Source organism: Cryphonectria parasitica (genome assembly GCF_011745365.1).
Source record: "Cryphonectria parasitica EP155 unplaced genomic scaffold M406scaffold_7, whole genome shotgun sequence".
NCBI lineage: Eukaryota > Fungi > Ascomycota > Sordariomycetes > Diaporthales > Cryphonectriaceae > Cryphonectria > Cryphonectria parasitica.
Genome location: NW_024468915.1, coordinates 466,936 through 480,925, shown reverse-complemented (window position 1 = coordinate 480,925; position 13,990 = coordinate 466,936). Strand labels below are relative to the sequence as shown.

Below are 13,990 nucleotides of genomic sequence, written 5' to 3'. Positions count from 1 at the left end.
GGCCTAGCAGCTGCTCACTCACACCTCCCGCATCGTCGGCGACAAGCAGCACGGAGGGCCGCCGCCGCCTCCGCTACCTCTTCAACAACAACAACAACAGCCACACCACCCAACGACCCAACGGCCGCCCTCCCTCAGAATGCCTCCGACATTCTCACCAGCGTCGCCGCCTCCCAGCCCGCCCACTCCTTACGCCGGCACCTCTCCGCCTTCCTCTCTCTCGCCAAGCCGCGCCTGACCGTCCTCGTCGTCCTCACAGCCATGGTACCCTACGCCGCGTACCCGGTCCCCGCCTTCCTCTCCCCGCTCGTCGAGACGCCCTCCCTCTCGCCCCTTACCCTCCTCTTCCTCACCACGGGCACGACCCTGTGCTCGGCCTCCGCCAACGCCCTCAACATGCTCTACGAGCTCTCCACAGACGCAAAGATGTCGCGGACGCGCAACAGACCTCTGGTCCGCAACCTCCTGTCGACCCGCGCCGCCGTCCTCTTCGCCCTCGGCTGTGGGGCTATCGGCATTGCGGCGCTATACTGGGGTGTCAACCCTACCGTCGCCTTCTTAGGCGCCGCTAATATCGCGCTCTACGCCGGTGTATACACGCCGATGAAGCGGCTCCACTGGCTGAACACCTGGGTCGGCGCGCTGGTGGGCGCCATTCCACCCCTGATGGGCTGGGCTGCCGCGGCTGGGGAGTCTGCGACGGGCGACGGGACGTTCCGCGAGCTGCTGTTTGCCAGCGATGGCTCGAGCGTAGGCGGCTGGCTGATGGCGGCCCTGTTGTTCGCCTGGCAGTTCCCGCACTTCATGGCGCTGAGCTGGACCATACGCGAGGAATACAAGCAAGCCGGCCTGCGGATGCTGAGCTGGGTGGACCCTGCGCGGAACGCGAGGGTCGCGCTCCGGTACAGCCTGGTGTTTGTGCCGATCTGCATAGGGCTGTGCGCCGTGGGCGTGACCGAGTGGAGTTTCGCCGTCACAAGCCTGCCTGCGAACCTCTGGCTGGTTAGGGGGGCATGGAAGTTCTACAAGCACCAGGGCCACAAGGGCACCGCGAGGGTGTTGTTCTGGGCGAGCGTGTGGCACCTGCCCGCCGTCATGGGCCTGGCGCTGCTGCAGAAGAAGGGTATGTGGCAGAGGGTCTGGAGGAGTCTGTTTGGACCGTCCGAGGATGAGGACGAGTGGGAGGATGTTGAGGACGATGTTGACCTTGTGTCAGTCCCCATGCCAGTAGCTGTCAGGCCTCAGTCGGGCCCGTGATTAAAAGGGCTCCGTTAAGAAGGCGAAGACGTGACAGAGGCTCCATGCCAGGCCATTTATATCTCAAAAAAGAAAGTTTCACCACGACGGCGGCGGCAGCATCTTGGGATTGCAAGCCGTTTCTAGATCTTGTATACTACTTACTACATGTTGCTTAAGGACTCTTTTAACTCCAACTAGTAGAAGATTCAACCGTGTTTACTAGTCGGTCCATCTTCTGAACGCCAAGGCTCAGTTACTACCCAATTTACTTTTCCGTTCTGCTGTAGTCATGAGAATTTGACGCATAAAACAGTGCTGTGTGGCTGTCCGTCCACGTTGCCCTCCTACCCAGATTTACTTCATCTTTGGGTGCTTCATATATATATAGACTCTTGCTGGTGGGGGCGACCTGGGGTCGGAATCAGTACGAGTAGCGCTGAGGTGATATTAGAAGAAACAAACAAACAAAACGCACAACTGTGCTAGACGCCTCATGTGAATACTCAAATCGCAAGTAAACAGTAGCACAGACGACACGGGTACCGTTTGTGTGTGGAAAGAATGTCTTGTTGAAAGCCAGATAACATTTCATTTACTCAGTAGACAGAATAAGCCAAGCCAAACCAACCCCCTTAAAAAAGTACCAACACAAGCCAACCAAACAACCACCCTCCCCCCTCCCAATTATCGTTTGAAGAAAGAAACAATACACTCCCCAATGACAGGGAGGTCATCCATACTCATTCCTTCTTTTCGTGTTGGTCCTCTTTTTTTGCCCGTCATGGAACAAGAACGCATCTAGAATCTCCTTCGTAAACAAATGCCATGCTTGAGCCCCCGTTCCGCCCCAAAAAAAAAAATTTAAAAATTTGAACGCCTTTTGTGCCTCGGCCCCTTGAAGGGTGGGCTTGTTTCTCTCCTTCCCTTTGCCGTGAACGCCGTTTGTGTGTCGGGATAGTGCTGGTTCTTTGGGCCTCCGCAAGCCTTCCAATCATGTGAACATCGCTTAATGATGATGATGATGATGATAATGATGATCGACAAAAGAAAAATGATAAAACGATAGGAACAACGGTGGATGACCGTGATCGTATGTTATGGAGGCGCGCTGGCTATTATATTGTGGGGGGGGGGGGGGAAAGAAGGAAAGAAAAGAAGGTAGAAGCACGATGATGCGGAATGGAGGGGAGCGGAGGCAGAAAGAAAACAGGACGACGCCCGAACCGAGCAGAGAAGCCAATAATCAAGCAGGATATTACACCAGTCCGATGCCCGTCGTACCGATCGACCAACAAACTCATTGCACGGGACCGCCCTGCGCACCAGGGCGATTTATGATGGAGTCGATCCCCATATCCACATTGGCCATCCGCGGCACAGGCTCCATGTATGGGCTGGAGGACTGGCTGTGGGCCTGGCCGTCATGTCCGTACCCTGCCGTGGAGCTGCTCACGCTGCTCGAGTAGCTGTGGCCGCCGTGTGAAGGGTATCCCTGAGGGTGCAGACCATAGGAGTGTGTAGGGTAGGACTGAGAGCCGACCGAGGTGGATCGGCGGTCGGGCGAGCCGTAGGGATCCTCAGGGCCGAACTCGTCGACGGGCGTCAGGTCCATGCTGATTCCGCTGTCGTCGTTGTAGTGGTCCGTTGGTGGGAGGCCCTGTTCCATGCGCTCCCGGCGGGCGGCGGCGCGGGCGTGGCCCTGAAGGTTCTTCAGACCATTTGCCATGCACTATGAATGTGAGACCTCGTGTCAGCAAATATTTATTTCATTGAATGAAGCAACGGGTGTGTGATTCCGTTTTTGTTCTTTTCTTCCTTACCTTCTGCTCAACAACGTTCCACTTCTCACCGGTCCTCTGGGCCAGTGGGGCCCAAATCTCCTTGCGCAGAGCCATGTACTCCTTGGCCATGATCTCCAACTTCCTGTTGTCCCAGTCGTCGGCCCCCTTACGCTCCATCAGGCGCTCGTGGCGCTTGCGGCATGCGTTGGGCGTCTTAGACGGGAAGTAGTTCTGCTGGATCTGGGCCCAGTTCTGGCCGCCGGCACGGGCTCCCAGGAGGGTCTGGTCGTCGGTCGGGTTCCATGCGCCCGAGGACGCGCGGTGCTGGGCCGGCAGGGCCGAGGCAGGGATACGGGTCGTTGGGTCGGGCGTCAGGTGGTGGTAGCCAGACGAGATAGAACTGTGGTGGCTGTGGTGTGGGTGATGAGAGGACGAGCCGATGGGTGGCTGCATGGTGAGAGGAGCCACGGCATAGGGCTCATAAGGTGCTGTTGCCAAGGACGTGGCCATGGGGCCTGCGGTAGTGGTCAAACTCCCATAGTAGTCGCTGGTGGTCGGCATCTGCCGGGGGCTGTAGTAGGCCACGCGCGGGGCTGTAGGGAGAATAGATGGCATCTGAGGCATTTCGTTTTCCTTTGAATTATCTCTTGTAGTTGATACTCGGCTCACTCAAACGCTGATTGTCCAGAATCGATCGAGAGTGTCGAAAAATTAAACGATGAGACTTGTCGTGATATCGTAACGAAAGGAAGAGCCAGCAAGGAAGAAAAAAAACCCGAGGAGATTCACGATTTGTTCTGAGCAGACGGACCAAGAGAACGAAAAGAGAAATAGTAGGAAAAGGAAAGAGACCTAGGAAAGAGAAGAAGGAAAAAAAGGAAAAAAAAAGAAAAAAAAAGGAAAGAGATACGAAATAGTGTGATGCTGTTCAAGGCAGAGATGCTTGGACTCAATGAAAAGAAGAAAAAGAGAAGCCAAGACACGAGACAGATATCGGGATGGCTGTCCTTACTTATAAAAATATATACATAGGATCAGTTGACAGGATGACAGGCCAGAATTGGCATCGAGTCGAGACCAGGTGAGATGACAAGACCTGATCTGGGGAACGGGGGGCCCTTGGTGGTGGAGCACAGAGAGGTTACTGGGGGGCCCAGCAACGGAATCCCTTGCAAAGGACCAAGCGGCAGACAGGAGGATGGGTCGAGGTGTAGGCGGCGAGAAGGAGGGGGGCCTCTTGTCGGTCCACGACGGAATTGGTACATTGTAGTCCACATGAAACCAGGGTTGATGTTGGCGGCGGCTGCGGTCATGAAACGGTGATGGTGTATCTGCTGGCAGCTGTGGAGCATCAGAGGGCCGCCAACATTGGCTGGCAGGTTTCGAATACGGCGTCTGTCTGATATCGGGCGGCTAGAATGGGCCAAGACTGCTACCGCAAGGGTCCTCGCATGAAGAGGCGGTACAAAGTGCTGTATGCATGTCTCGCGGTTGAACGAGCTGTCGAGCCGCGGAGGGGGGCGGCTAAAGGCTCAGCGTATGCAGGTACACGGCGGAGGCGCGAGAATGTGGATGCTACATTGCCCACCCACCAGGTTCAGCGTCGTCCAGGGGGTCCCCCGTCCGTGCTGTACTTCCCTGTTGTGCTATGTTTGTGTTGGGTGTCATCGGATGCCACAGCAACACAAGTAACAAAAAGGGCAAAACGGCAGGAATAGAGTCAAAGTCGGCCCAACTTGGTAAGAACAGAAAAATTAAGTGCACAACTCTCTGCGCGGCCGCCTGTTGTATTGTGTCATTGTGGAGCTCGAGCCTGGAGCCACTGGCAAGCCCAGGGCAGTAGGAAACGGTAGGATGCGACACCGATGACTGAGCATGAACAGCCGAGATGGGAATAGACATTTTGAGCATCCCAAAGGGGAGTCCATGGCGTGCAGTACCCAGTAACTCCACACCCTCGCTGCCCGTAAGCTTGCGGCCTGTGCGTAGTACAGAGAAACACGCACACACACAGAGAGAGAGAGAGAGACCTTCCTGGAAGCATCCTTCGCCAAAGATGGGTCCGGGGAGATTGAGATGACTGGGAGGATCTTTTGTTTTTGGTGACTTAGTCTGGGTGGGCCCTGTCATGCCCCAACTTGGTTTAGATCAGGTGAGGCTGCTACTGCAAAAGGACAGCGGCAGGCGAGGCTGGGGGCTTTGAGAGGAACCGGATTGGATCAAAAATAGCAGACAGATCTGATCTGAGAGAGAGAGATAAGCTCACCGAGTATGAGAGAGCAGGGAAATGAGCATTTTGTAACCGCCCCGCCACGGCCCCCTCCTCCATGGATAGCACACAAAATGTGCACACACTCACTGTTGCAGTAGAAGAAACTTTAAGACGAAGACCCAACGACGTTGTAGAAACCGTGGGGCGGAGCGTCAAGTGTAACAGCCGCCGGGCGTCTATTGAGATTGCAGGCGATAGGCGGGTGAAGAGAGCCCCGAGATATTGCAGTGTTGTGGCGGCATCGACCCGCGGCTAAACAGCAGCGAGGGGTGAACAGCAGATGGGGGGGAGGGGTCAGTCGACATGCATGGCCTCCTGAGTGGCCGCCCTTGGGAAACATTGTTTCACTGATGGTCCGAAGGTGGTCGAGGTGTGCGTCGATGGCCTTGACCCATCATTCATGGGAGGAACCCATGAGACCGACCCGTGGGACGGATGCACGGAACGAGTACCATCGTACCCACTGTAGTATCGTACCGCAGCAGCAGCAGCAGTAGCAGCAGTAGCATGCCATCACATCGCGTGAGACGGTGCTCAGCTGGTGGGGCAGGACCAGCACCTATCGGATGGACTGCGAGGTCCGATCGAGGGGAGTCGAGACAAAAACGGCGCTTGAGTGGGCAGGGCTCTAAGCTCCGTTACACCCGTTGACCCTGACGCCCTGAGGCGTATCGCGAAGCTGTGCCAGAATGATGCATGGCGAGATGAGATGCGGATCAAAGCTTTAATTGCATGCCTGTGGTGTTTTCGACACTATGGATCGGGCGAGGAATCTCAGGATCTGCGCCAGAGCGGAGGCGCCGGATCCAACTCTCTTCAGGACATATCAGTCGAACCTCTGTCGACCCTCCTCTTTCTCTGCCTCACTCTTTCGCGTCTTCTAGAGAAGCGCGAACTTTGACATTGTGGTGGATGCGCGCACAGCGCACGGATGGGGGGGGGGGAGACAGTTGCCTGGGGCCAAGTGGACCTGGGTCAAGAACCTGGACCTGAAGCTGGACCTTGGAGCCGCCGTGGTACCGAGAACGACCTCGGGGAACTTGCTGAGTGGGGCAAGTATGCGTCTGCTGCAGCCAGTGCCATGCTGTGTGGTTCGAATAACCGCTGAACAGGACAGGCTATGTCGTAGTGAGATGTGGGACGGTCGATCCATGCTACAGGTCCCTTTCGTTGTCGGCTTGGCAAAACGGTAGCAAAACGGTGCACAGAGAGAAGAGCAGGTCTGGAGCTACACAGCCTCGATTCAATTTTGAAACAACAACAAAAAAAGACAACAAATAACGTGGATGATGGATCTTGGATTAGGTAAACCAATCTGCACTTTTGGACCTCGTGTCCATTTTTTGGTCTTGTACGGTGTGCAATTTTGTTGATGGCAGCAACTGTGTGAGCTTACGACAGTAACATCATCTCACCTCCTTCCCATCCATCGCTCCAGGGGAAAACAAGCTTAGAAAGCTACTAAGCTACCCCGGTTCCAGCAGGGGTCTGTTTGGTACAGGCATCGCTGTACAAATGGCAGGCGCGCGTCTATAAATTGCCGGTACAGTCTGCGCTAGGCTAGCCACAGCTTAGTGCAGTCATATTTTTATGACGGCAGCAGCGTTGGGCAGTGGTAGATGAATCCACATCAGATTAATGCCTTCCTTCTATTATGCCTTCTCCAGGCCGAATTACTAAGAAAAAACTCCCGAAAAGTATGGCAAGCACCATCTTACCCAGTATTGGGGCGAGGATACCTGGTATCTCCTCCTTCCTCTCATCCATGCTTACCAACACTGTTTATTTGTTGTTTTTTTTAATTACCTCTTTTGTTTCTTTCTCTTTTCCTTAGCTTCTGTGGCTTGCCTGGTGAAATCCATCGTCTGCAATCCCTCCTCCGCCCACACAACCCTTTACCCATGCCTAGCCCAACAACACCCTCACCACTACAGACATCATCGTCACCGCGACTGACAGCAGGAGCAGAAAAGTTCATGCGGGTGGCTGCATGTTGGTCAGAAACCCCAGATTACATGCTGCACCATGCAAACACGAGAAAGAAACAAGCCATATAGAGTGACACGATATCTTGGCGGATTATGAAGACAGAAGGGAAAAACGTCGAGGTGGGAAGCAATGGCTGCCGGAAAGGCCCGCCATCTTTCTCGTCCAGGCCCATGCACCGTGTGGCTCGGCCTGGCCAGATGTCTAGCAACATGGCAACCAAGAGCCGTTCCCCGAGAGAGTCTTCTCGACAGCGATGGGCTCGATGTCCCTCCTCTCCACCCCACAGGTATACTCTATACAGCACACCATGGAGCCCGGCCAGTGGGCTAGACGGGCTCTCTGTCTATTCACGACAGTTCTGTGCAATTGCGTAATTTGGACTCTATTTCCATTTCTAGGCACCCGTTCTCTCATCTCTGGATCGTAACCTCAGATCAACTAGGACCCGATCTGGAAACAAGGTTCTTTGGAGGGAGGATGACAAGCTGCATGAGCTGATGAAACCCCTGTCTCCCTCCACTACGACACCCACTACTGCGTATAGACACGCTCATACGCATGTCCATGTCCATGGCTCATCCTTTCATGCTCATCAGCGTTCCCGCTGTCGCACCAGATCTCAGGTGCCACACTCTAGACCGTTTACTTGGGCCTAGGGACATCCTACAATCTGCGATCTGCATCGGGACAATTTTGATGACGGCTTCATGCTTGTTGCTTGGTGTTCCTCATCCTACACACCAACGCTCGGTCCTGGTTAGTCACCGAATTGGGCAACAGAAGCGCGACGTCTCAGACTGCATCCAGAAACCTGTTCCGGAGGCTGATGTTGTGGGATTTGTCTGAAGAGGTTCTGGACGTTCGCATGGATGACGTGGGCAGCAGATCTTGCTCGGAAAGGCCCCACTGCACGGTCATGGCCTACAGATCTCGACCCTCTTTGTCTCGGCCGGGAGACCCGCTCATCCTCCGGCTTTCTTTAGCAACAAACACGACACAAATGTTTGTTTGTTTGTTTTCCCTTCATCTGTTTCTGCAACTTCACGGCAAGGCAGGTTGTGGTTTCGGCCGGGACCCAGAATATGATGATCGGCTGCATCCTGCCTGCCCACCCACCCCTTCAACAACCTAATCATGGTGGCCGCCTCTCTGGGACTGTCTCGTCTGATCCCGCATTCTATTCGCCTGGAAACGACCTTTTAGGTGACCACTTCTATTCAAGGCTTCGCCAGCATCCACAACGTCCTATTACTATGGCCTGGGCTGAACAAGGATTGGTCAAAATCCCAGGTAAAGAGACCCACAGTGGTTGTCTACAAGTGCAAATCTCTGATGCTTTTTTGGTCTCAGCAGGCGGCGCACACACAACATCGTAAAGGCCACTTGTGAGCCTCCTCTCTCTGGAGGCCATCATTCGAGTCGAGTGTTAGATGGCGGGCGACGCTGGAGCGCCAGGAGAAGGGCGACAGCCTGCGTCCATCGGAAATTGGCGTAATCCTCCGCCTAGTAAGTGATCTCATCCTACCTCACTCACCTCTCTTCCCTCGCTTTCCTCCCCCCCCCCTTTCACATTGCTTTTGTATGCAATTCTCAACAATGGCTAGCTTTCAAGCGCATCTGCCTTTCTTTGATGTTATGGGTCTCCCTTGGTCGCCAGTCCCGCGAGCTGGAGTACGTCTGGAGAGCTATGGGCCCAAGTTGGTCCTGGCAGACGAGGCTGGATGGTTTGGTCGTGGGCACCCGTGCGGACCGCCTGGCTACATCGTCCCGGAGTCTCCTATCTCGGTTGTCATCACTTTGGTCAAAGCTGGCTTGCCCAAGGCCTTTGTTGTCCATCGCGAACGACCATCAGAGGCCATGGCTTGTAGGCCCGCCTTGGAGCTTGGATCGAGCATGGTTGCGATATAAAGCTGGCTGTCGCCCAAGCATGAACCACACGGTAGGAAACCAGTCTGGATTCGCCTTTTGCTGCTGCATTGATCGAGTGGTGCTGAATAACGCTGTCACTGCGACGTCGTATCACTGCAACGTTCAGCAAAAGGCTAGACCACATGATTCCCAATGCAAGAACACCAGAATCCTGCTGCAAGTATGAGTCTCACGCCCCCGACATTGGCGCCGCCAGCCGCACCCAAGCCCCGAGGGTTTCAGGGCAGAAGCTTGGTTGGTAGAGAACGTCACGCCCAAGGGCACAGAGCGACCGAAATTGCGTTTTCTTTTTATACCCAGAAGCGCAGTTCCTTTTATACGAGAGAACTCGCCATCGAAATCTGAAGATTGGGGTCAGATGCGTCTGTTCAGCTTCTGCATGAGACTGTTCTTTGGGGGGGGGGGGGTAATCACCGCGCTACGGGAGCTCAGCCCCAGTTGGATTGTACGGCCAATCACTCTGCAGGTGTGTAACAGTGTCACGAGAGAATGACCTCGGCTACTCAGCAGCGCATCGCTGTTTGCTGCTTATTTTGCTGGACCAGAAATAGCTGCGACAAATAAGATACTCGTTGCTCTGGTGTTTCAATATGATCAAAAACTGATAGATGGTCAAGGCTAGTAAGTAGTCAGCCCCAGAAAGCCGCAGCACGACGGCGATACCGGCTAAAAAAGAAACATGTCTTGAGCACCGGCCGAGGTCTCAGTCGACATCTCAAGCCACCAGACAGTTCTACCCGGAGAACAAAGCGATCCATCAAGAGATCCAGGGCTTTAGCTGCCAGACGCAGCCATAGCAACCTGCCAATCTCCCAATGGAACACCTTGATAGTATCACTTGATATTATCCACCTAGCGCCGATACAGAACAAAAGGGCCGAAAGAGATGGTGTCACGCGTCCCGCCACTTGCTATGTGCTCTTCCGAGCTCACCGTAGGGTTCTAACGCATTATCTCGAGGCACCCGAACCCAGGACAACGGCAACACTCTCAGGACCCGCGTCTATGTAATGAGTTGATTAACCGCAAGCGCGCTGTGTGCGCCGAGATCATTATGGGGTCAGCCTGGGGAAATTTAGGCTAAATGCTGCCCCAGACATATTGAGCCCGGCTAAGAGCTTCCATGTGCCACGAAAATGCTCCGCACCCAGTCAGTATGCCCCACCACAGGTCCTTGGCGGAGGCTCTTTGGCGAAGACTCGACAGTTGGCATTGACCGATATCTTGCTGGACTCCTGAGGACCAGTGATCCCTAGAGAGGGAGGACATGAGAGTCCTATCTGGGCAGCGAGGAAGAGCTGATTGCTATTTGTCCTCTCTGTCTCTCTGTCTCTCTCTTCTTCTCGAAGTCGAACCTCAACAAAAAGTGTTGATCTCTTGGCTCGTGTGCTGTTGTGTAGTAAGCCTTTGGGTTGCATTCAGGCCAAGCGGGAAACATGCATGCAGATCTCAAGAAACGCCAGCCAGGACTCCTGTCAGTGGGTCCGGGAGAATAGCATCGGATACGCTTCGCACTTTACCCCTCACCCTTGTAGGGACCGAGACAAGCCTGCCTCGTCAGCGTGTGATCGTACGACTGGATGGCACTTGACGGTCTGGCCTCTGAATAGCAGGGGATGATGTGGAAAGGCGCCGAGGATGGCGAGGGGCTCACCTCTCCATCAAGAGCTTCCATGGCCTGTGCGGGTGGCACTCAAGCTCTGTCTGTAGAGGAGTCAGTCGTGACGCCGGTCTAATTATTACCCCCGATATCATTATTGCGTCGAGTATATGCTACCATCCTCGGTAGAAGATCCGGATATACGACGAGGGCACAGCTACTGAGTGACATAAAATCAGACACACGGCCTTTCTTTTTTGGAGAAAGAGATCATCGCTGCTCTGCTGGCTCCTCCTCTTGTCGGCCCTTCTCGTCAACGCATATCATTGTGCGCGCTGTCTTGTCCCCCGCGATTCTGAGTCGAGCAAGTCTACACGGCTTCCAACCACTCACTTACCATAGAACATCCCTTGTGTATCAAGATGGTAGCTGGTGGTGACACCGCCGCCGTTTACGATGCGGCTCTGTCGCGGCGTCAGGCCCTTATGGGCGCCTCTGGGCCCAGGGCTTTGGTGAAGAATGGACGTGTCTTTGCCATCACTGCATTTGCTTGCATCGGAGGTGTTCTCTACGGTTACAATCAGGGAATGTTCTCGGGTGTTCTCGCCATGCCCTCCTTCAAAGAGCGTGGGTTACTCACTATCCTTTTTTCCTTTTCCTTCCTCTTCAAGCGTGTGTGTTCTGCTTGATCAATTCAACGACCTGCTGACACAATATTTTTGGACTCGATAGATATGGGCGCCTATGACCCACTGGACGACAATGCTCCCCAAACCCTCAAGGGCTGGCTGACGTCGATTCTCGAACTGGGCGCTTGGCTGGGCACCCTCCTGTCCGGCTTCCTCGCCGAGTCCATTTCTCGCAAGTACGGAATCCTCGTCGCTGTCACGGTCTTTGTCGTTGGTGTCATTATCCAGGCGACCGCCATCACCTCGGCAGGCCACAACTCGATCCTTGCGGGCCGCTTTATCACCGGTATGGGCGTTGGTTCTATGGCCATGATCGTGCCCATCTACAACTCCGAGGTCGCGCCGCCTGAAGTCCGTGGCGCGCTCGTGGCGCTGCAGCAGCTTGCCATCTGCTTCGGCATCATGATCTCGTTCTGGATCGACTACGGCACAAACTACATTGGCGGCACCTCGCTGGCCACGCAGAGCGACGCCGCGTGGCTGGTCCCCATCTGTCTGCAAATTGCCCCCGCGCTGGTCCTCTTCTTCGGCATGCTATTCATGCCCTTTTCTCCAAGATGGCTCGTCCACCACGACCGCGAGGCCGAGGCCCGCAAGGTCCTCGCCACCCTCCGCGGCCTGCCGCAGGACCACGAGCTGGTGGAGCTCGAGTTCCTCGAGATCAAGGCTCAGAGCCTGTTCGAGAAGAGGACTGTCGCCGAGCACTTTCCGCACCTGCGCGAACAGACGGCGTGGAACACGTTCAAGCTGCAGTTTGTGGCCATCGGCGCGCTTTTCAAGACGAGGCCCATGTTCAGGAGGGTCATTGTGGCTACTGTCACCATGTTCTTCCAGCAGTGGACGGGTATCAATGCCGTGCTGTACTATGCCCCTACTATCTTTAGTGATCTGGGGCTGGGGAGCACCGAGACAAGTTTGTTGGCTACCGGCGTGGTTGGCATTGTGATGTTGTGAGTTTATTCCAAGCAGTGGATGTTTCTGCTTTGTTGGTGTGTTCTGGGCTGACTCGGTTCTTCTTTCTTTCTTTTTAATACAGCATCGCAACGATTCCGGCTGTTCTTTGGGTTGACCGTGTCGGTCGACGACCCGTCCTCACTGTTGGTGCTATTGGCAGTAAGTTAGACCCTCTTATCTCTACTAATCCTTATTATGAGAATATATGCCAGTAACTAACTTGTTTCTCTTTAGTGGCTGTAAGTCTGTCCCAGAGGGAGACCCTTGATCACATTGTGTTAAAACTATTAAAAACTCTGTTACGTATATGACTGATCTTGCTCGGCCAGACCTGCCATATCATCATCGCCATCATTGTCGCAAAGAACATGGACCAATGGGCCTCCCAGCCAGCTGCTGGATGGGCTGCAGCTGCCATGGTCTGGCTCTTCGTCGTGTTCTTCGGGTTCTCCTTCGGACCCTGCGCTTGGATTGTCAGTCTACCCATCCCTCTTCCCCTTTCCGAATTATGTCGAAATATTCTGACAGATGTGTTGTATTCAATAGCTCGTTGCCGAGATCTGGCCCCTCAGCACGCGACCTTATGGTGTCTCTCTGGGTGCTTCCAGCAACTGGATGTAAGGGTTTTCTTCTAATTTCCGTCTGCGTACTCGCGTCATTGAAGGCAATTTCGAGACTGTCTGAGAGACTTGAGATCTCTTATTAATCGTCACAACAGGAACAATTTCATTGTCGGCCAAGTCACGCCTGATATGCTCGAAGCGATGCCGTATGGGACGTATATCCTGTTCGGCGTGCTCACCTTCATCGGCGCTGGATTCATCTGGTTCTTCGTCCCTGAGACCAAGAGATTGACTCTTGAGGAGATGGTGAGTGGTCATATAGCTATCATTGCCCTCTTTCCCTCTTTCTTCTTCCAACTTGGCATCCCAAACCCTTTCCCCTCACAAGGGTCTGGTGTGGTCACCAAGAAAGCTGTCTACCACCAGAAGGAAAGAAAAAGAACTGTCTACTAACCACCCCTATTCTTGTAGGACGTCATCTTCGGATCAGAAGGTACGGCCCAGGCAGACTACGAGCGCATGGAGGAGATCAACCAGGAGATCGGACTCAACCAGATGCTGCGTGGGTCGCCTCACGGTGTGCCTGGTAGCGGCAGCGATCTTGGGGACGGCGAAAAGGTCAAGCTTGGCGAGCATACGGAGGAAAAGCTCAACTAAGGACCGTCAAAGACGTCTTGGCTGGGGTGAAAAGGGCGGTCTCAAAGAGAGATGGCCGTTTGTGATAAGTCATGGTAGTGGCTTAAGCTGTGTGTATTTGGGAGCATGAAGATTATAGGATTCATTGCCTCTCTCTCGCTCAGGAAAACGTCAATACATAAATGCTGAAGTTTTCACTGAAGCTCCTGAACATTGTGCTTGATCAGCAACTGGTGAATGCAAAGTAAAATAGTCGGGTAATCAGCCGAAACTACTAAAGTAATAGGGCTTGTCAAGGTAGTGTGAACAAAACTAATTATTCTTCATTGCATTTCTTT

The 13,990-nt window shown here is 54.1% G+C and overlaps 5 protein-coding genes across 5 annotated transcripts; 3 read left to right on the top strand and 2 right to left on the bottom strand.

Annotated features, from left to right (window-relative positions):
* Positions 1–27: 27 nt before the first annotated feature.
* M406DRAFT_230440 (mitochondria protoheme IX farnesyltransferase) lies at positions 28–1,167 on the top strand (the record flags this gene model as incomplete). The annotated part of the gene is made up of 1 exon (XM_040915839.1): positions 28–1,167. A coding segment is annotated over one exon (1,140 nt), but the record flags the coding sequence as incomplete, so codon positions are not given.
* Positions 1,168–1,721: 554 nt separating this feature from the next.
* Positions 1,722–3,644, bottom strand: M406DRAFT_347402 (uncharacterized protein; the record flags this gene model as incomplete). Its single annotated transcript, XM_040922287.1, has 4 exons — positions 1,722–1,729; positions 2,563–2,968; positions 3,060–3,344; positions 3,489–3,644. 4 exons carry the CDS (start codon positions 3,642–3,644, stop codon positions 1,722–1,724), a joined length of 855 nt encoding a protein of 284 aa, XP_040773168.1.
* A 294-nt stretch (positions 3,645–3,938) lies between these two features.
* On the bottom strand, positions 3,939–4,723 carry M406DRAFT_103060 (uncharacterized protein). Its single transcript, XM_040915041.1, has one exon. The coding sequence runs from the start codon at positions 4,370–4,372 to the stop codon at positions 4,055–4,057; it is 318 nt and encodes a 105-aa protein (XP_040773167.1). The 5' UTR covers positions 4,373–4,723; the 3' UTR covers positions 3,939–4,054.
* A 2,249-nt stretch (positions 4,724–6,972) lies between these two features.
* Positions 6,973–7,671, top strand: M406DRAFT_357364 (uncharacterized protein). The gene has a single exon (XM_040923662.1). It carries the CDS (start codon positions 7,374–7,376, stop codon positions 7,653–7,655), a length of 282 nt encoding a protein of 93 aa, XP_040773166.1. The 5' UTR covers positions 6,973–7,373; the 3' UTR covers positions 7,656–7,671.
* A 3,561-nt stretch (positions 7,672–11,232) lies between these two features.
* M406DRAFT_347400 (general substrate transporter) lies at positions 11,233–13,673 on the top strand (the record flags this gene model as incomplete). Its single annotated transcript, XM_040922286.1, has 8 exons — positions 11,233–11,437; positions 11,543–12,449; positions 12,536–12,612; positions 12,688–12,692; positions 12,783–12,926; positions 13,000–13,070; positions 13,172–13,322; positions 13,488–13,673. The coding sequence occupies 8 exons, from the start codon at positions 11,233–11,235 to the stop codon at positions 13,671–13,673; spliced, it is 1,746 nt and encodes a 581-aa protein (XP_040773165.1).
* Between the last annotated feature and the right edge of the window lie 317 nt (positions 13,674–13,990).

Coding starts and splice junctions, on each gene's coding strand:
- M406DRAFT_103060 (XM_040915041.1), bottom strand. CDS start 4,372: ATGCTCCACAGCTGCCAGCAGATACACCATCACCGTTTCATGACCGCA.
- M406DRAFT_357364 (XM_040923662.1), top strand. CDS start 7,374: ATGAAGACAGAAGGGAAAAACGTCGAGGTGGGAAGCAATGGCTGCCGG.